The sequence below is a fragment of the Humulus lupulus genome, chromosome 9 (genome assembly GCF_963169125.1).
Source record: "Humulus lupulus chromosome 9, drHumLupu1.1, whole genome shotgun sequence".
In the NCBI taxonomy this organism is placed as follows: Eukaryota; Viridiplantae; Streptophyta; class Magnoliopsida; order Rosales; family Cannabaceae; genus Humulus; species Humulus lupulus.
In genome coordinates this window covers 86,073,344-86,077,909 of record NC_084801.1, presented here as the reverse complement: position 1 = coordinate 86,077,909, position 4,566 = coordinate 86,073,344, and the positions used below count along the sequence as shown (strand labels likewise).

The following is a 4,566-nucleotide window of genomic DNA, read 5'->3' as shown; positions in this document are numbered from 1 at the left end:
GGTTGCCAACAACCTAGCCTTTGCCCAAGGAGGTTATTTCTTTATTTTATGGTCATTTATTTCTTTTTATTTTATCTGCATCCTCCTTAGAAAATTAGCATTCTTCAGGTCCATGGGAACGACCAGCTCCTACTCCAGAAATGGAGATTCGAGCCACATCCCTAGCCAGCATGACCGACATAGAGAAAATCATAAAAGAGCTGGTCACTGAGGCTAACCTGAGGCTGGTCGGTCTTCTGGCACCTCACCAGGATGTGAGGGAATCAACGACGAAGAGTTTAACTGGTGGAGAAGTTCCCGAACAGCACCAAGACGTGTCACAACCTCTGAGGAGGAGGACAACTAGTGTGACAATCAGGGAACCCTCCAGCACCCCGCGAGCAGACGCTCCCCCTTCTCCATTGGGAAAGGGCAAAAAGAAGGTTTTCGAACACCCCGCGCCCATTAATGAATCTTCAGATGAGAATGGTACTGACCTCTCACTTTTAGACAGTTTGTCCATTCCCTGTCATCTATTTGACGGGGACGGCAACTTTAAATACACACCCAATTTAAATTCAGATTTCTTCCAGACAGTGAGTGAGTGTAGCTGTAGTTCCGTAAGTAATGTAGCGACCAGTAGTTATAGCTGGGGTATTTTACTTACAATTTCCTTGTTCTCATTTTCAAATCCATCTATACATATTTTCTAACTGCTCGCAATATTTCCTTACTTGCAGATATGTCATCTGGAGATATGTTTGATCCCTACAGCGCACCTACTGCTCCTTCGAGCAAGAAGAAGGAGAGCAAGCGACATCGTGGAGAGAGCAGCAAGGCTCCTTCAACTAAAAAGGTCTGGACTGGGGATCCTCCAGCAGTCATTCTCTCAAGAGAAACAATGCCCCCACCATCTCCACTCGATGAAACGTCTCCCCCCGCACCGACTGAACAGAATCCTACTCCACCAGAACCTGCCGACCTAACACCTCACGATCAACCTGGAGATGTCCAAACAAGCACCGTGGTTAGCTCGGGCAAAGAGAGAATATACAAACTCTCAAAGCACAAACACAGCCGATAGGCTATCATTGGCACAGACTCCATGTAGGCCGATTAGGTAATAAACCGAGCCCTGAATGAGATAGCCAGTGTAAGCTACTTTCTATAGCTGAGATTTATTTATTTTATCTTGTCACTTTCTTTCTATTAACAGCTTTATCTTTTCTGATTGTAGGGAATGCTGAATATGACTGTCGGCTGGTGTCGCACGGGGGCCTTGATTACTAAGTCCAAAGAATCTGACGCCAAGCACACTGAGGAGGTCAAGGTGCTCGAGGGGAAAAATACTGAACTGCTCGAGCAGAACTCCAAGTTGGCCCAAGAGCTTCAACAGTTTCAGGCTGCCCTGACCAAAGCCAATGAAGACAAAGAGAAGTTTAGGGAGTGTGTTAAACTTAACTTTCAGGAGGCCAAACAGCTTGAGGCTGAGTTGATTGCAAGTAGAAAGGAGACTGAGGAGCTGGAGGGGTGTGTCAAGGAGCTCGAGGAGACTAATGCCAGCAACTTGGAGAGGTATACGGGAGCCACCTTCCATTGATTTTATGAGTTGTGGAAGCACAACCACGGGGCCAACTTCAATTATCTTTCTGAGCGCCTGAGGCAAACTGAAATAGCCCAGTGCAATACTCGCCTGGAGGAAGAAGAGAGAGCCAACATCCCTGCCTCCCCATAAATCTCCCTAGCCACATGAATTGAAGGCGCGGAAAATGAAGTTGGAACCACCGTCGACCAGGAATATCCTGAAGACCCTCCTGCCTTGTAGTTATTTTTGTTTTTCTTTAATTTTATCTTGTAGTCAAGACAGTTTATATATTTTATTGCTGCATGGGCAGCTTTCCTTTTAATAGACAATTACATCTAAGCAGTAATTGATCATGGTGTAAAGGGATTCATTTATTATATTATAATACATGCATTTTATTATAACATATGTTCGCATGATCGAACTTAGCATAGTACTTTGGTTTGATTTCACAAAGTAACAAAATTTTGAAAAATACTCAAAGTACCGTAGCATGCTTTCACTTATTTTGATCGTGTGTTTACATACCTTTTGATATTCTTTGCTTACCATATACCTTATATGCCCTCCAAGTGATTGAGGAGCTTTAGGTCCTCGGTCACTTGCCTTGACTAGGACCTGTTCGATCATTTCTGCTCGTAATAGAAACTCGTAAAAATGATAATATAACAAAACAACACACGTAATGAGCAAATACTTGTAATAAATACAATATTTAGCAAGATTAATTGGCTGCGAATAGTCCCTTTTATTTCTCGTAATAGATGGAAAAATCGTGTCTGTACAAGTGATCAATAAAATGATCTTACACTTATAAGCGATTAGTCACAAAAAATGACTAACCCTTGTTCATAAACATGTAAAAAGTAAAATTAATACAAGTCAATTCTTTAAGAAGAATTGTTTATTGATAGTACTTGCATAGGTGTTCTCCATTCCAATAACAAGGAACGAGATCTCCATTTAAGCGAGCAAGTTTGTAAGTGCCTGGATGGAGGACTTCTTCAATTTGGTAGGGTCCTTCCTAGTTAGGTCTTAGTACTCCGGCAGCTTGGTCGCGGATGTTAAGGAAAACTCTTCTAAGTACCAGATCTCCCACATTAAATTTCCTTTCACTTACTTTAGAATTGAAATACAGGGCGACCTTTTGCTAGTAAGCTGCTACTCGGATTTGGGCTTGCTCGCGTCTTTCCTTGACCAAATCCAAAGATTCCATCAATAACTAACTGTTAGCGTCTTGATGGTATGATATCCTTTGATACGATGGCAGATCTAATTCAACATGCAACATAGCTTCATATCCATAGGCCAAGGAGAATGGAGTATGACCTGTTGCTGTTCGATGGGATGTTCTGTACGACCAGCGGACTTCGGGCAACTACTCTGGCCATGCCCCTTTTGCTTCCTCAAGCCTTTTCTTCAGAGTATCTTTTAGCGTTTTATTGACAGCCTCAACTTGCCTGTTTTCCTGCGAGTGAGCAACTGAAGAAAAGGTTTTGATAATTCCATGCCGCTCGCAAAAATCTGTGAACAGATCACTATCGAACTGTGTGTCGTTGCCTGAGACAATTTTTCTTGGCAATCAATAGTGACACACAATGTTCTTGACCACAAAATCCAGCACTTTCTTGGTCGTTACAGTTGCAAGTGGCTCAGCTTCGGCCCACTTTGTAAGTTAATCGACAGGCACTACGGCGTATTTGACGCCGCCTTTTCCTGTGGGCAAAGATCCAATTAGGTCTATACCCCATACTGCGAATGGCCACGGACTTTGCATCTGCTTTAGCTCATTAGGGGCTGCTCACGGAATCTGGGAGAATCTCTGGCACTTGTCGCATTTTCGAACAAATTCCATCGAGTCTTCAATCATTGTTGGCCAGAAGTATCTTTGCCTTAGGATCTTTTTTGATAGACTCTGCCCCCTGGGTGATCTCCGCAGAAATCGTCAAGGACCTCTCTCATTAATTCTTTGGCCTTTTCTTTTGAAATACACCTGAGTAGTGGCATCGAGTACCCCCGTCGGTATAGAATTTTGTCGACCAGGATAAACCGAGCAGCCTCTCGCTGAAGAGTCCTGGCTTTGTTTCTGTCTGTTGGCAACACACCATGCGTCGGGTACTCAATGAAAGGTGTCATCCATGTATCCGCCGCCTGAATCACCAGAGAGGTTTCTTCTACTTGGATGCTTGGTGCGGACAGCCGTTCAATGGGTACTATATTCAGGGTGTCAGCATCCTTGGCACTTGTTAACTTGGCCAAAGCATCAGCGTCGAATTCTGGTCGCGATTACTTGCTGGAGAGTATACATTTCAAATTGTGCCAATAGATCCTTTGCTTTATTCAAGTAGGCAACAATCTTTAGACCTTTAGCTTGGTATTCTCCAATGACCTGATTAACCACCAACTGGGAGTCACTATAGATTTCAAGTGACTTTATGCTCATGTCTCTGGCTAATTGTAGCACTGCGAGCAGTGCTTCATACTCTGCTTCGTTGTTGGACATCGTGAAATCGAATCTGATTGCGCATTGGAATGATGCCCTTCAAGCGTCAAAATCACTCCGGCTTCAGCGTGGTGTTCATTAGAAGAACCGTCTGTAAACAACTTCCAAGAAGGAGTTTGGCTTTGAGGTTCAAGCTCTTCTATCTGTTCGCTATTTGGAAGCCCAGTGAGCTCTGCGATGAAGTCGGCTAGAGATTGTCCTTTTACTGCTGCTCGTGGTAGGTAAGAGATTTCAAACTGCCCAAGTTCAACTGCCCATTTCAATAATCGGCCTGCGGCTTCTGGCTTCTGCAGGACTTACCGTAAAGGCTGGTTGGTCAAAACAGTGAATGGATGAGCTTGGAAGTACGGCTGCAGCTTTCTGGAGGCTAAAATCAAGTAGTAGGATAATTTTTCAATAGGCAGATATCTCAGTTATGCTCCTACTAGCCTCTTGCTTACATAATATACGGCCTTCTGTACATTTTCTTGTTCCCTTACCAAGACAGCACTTGCAGCAT

The 4,566-nt window shown here is 43.7% G+C and overlaps 1 protein-coding gene across 1 annotated transcript; it reads left to right on the top strand.

The window, feature by feature from the left end:
- Positions 1-721: 721 nt before the first annotated feature.
- LOC133799850 (uncharacterized) lies at positions 722-4,149 on the top strand. The gene is made up of 3 exons (XM_062237842.1): positions 722-1,006; positions 1,217-1,554; positions 4,026-4,149. The coding sequence occupies exons 1-3, from the start codon at positions 722-724 to the stop codon at positions 4,147-4,149; spliced, it is 747 nt and encodes a 248-aa protein (XP_062093826.1).
- The last annotated feature ends 417 nt before the right edge of the window (positions 4,150-4,566 follow it).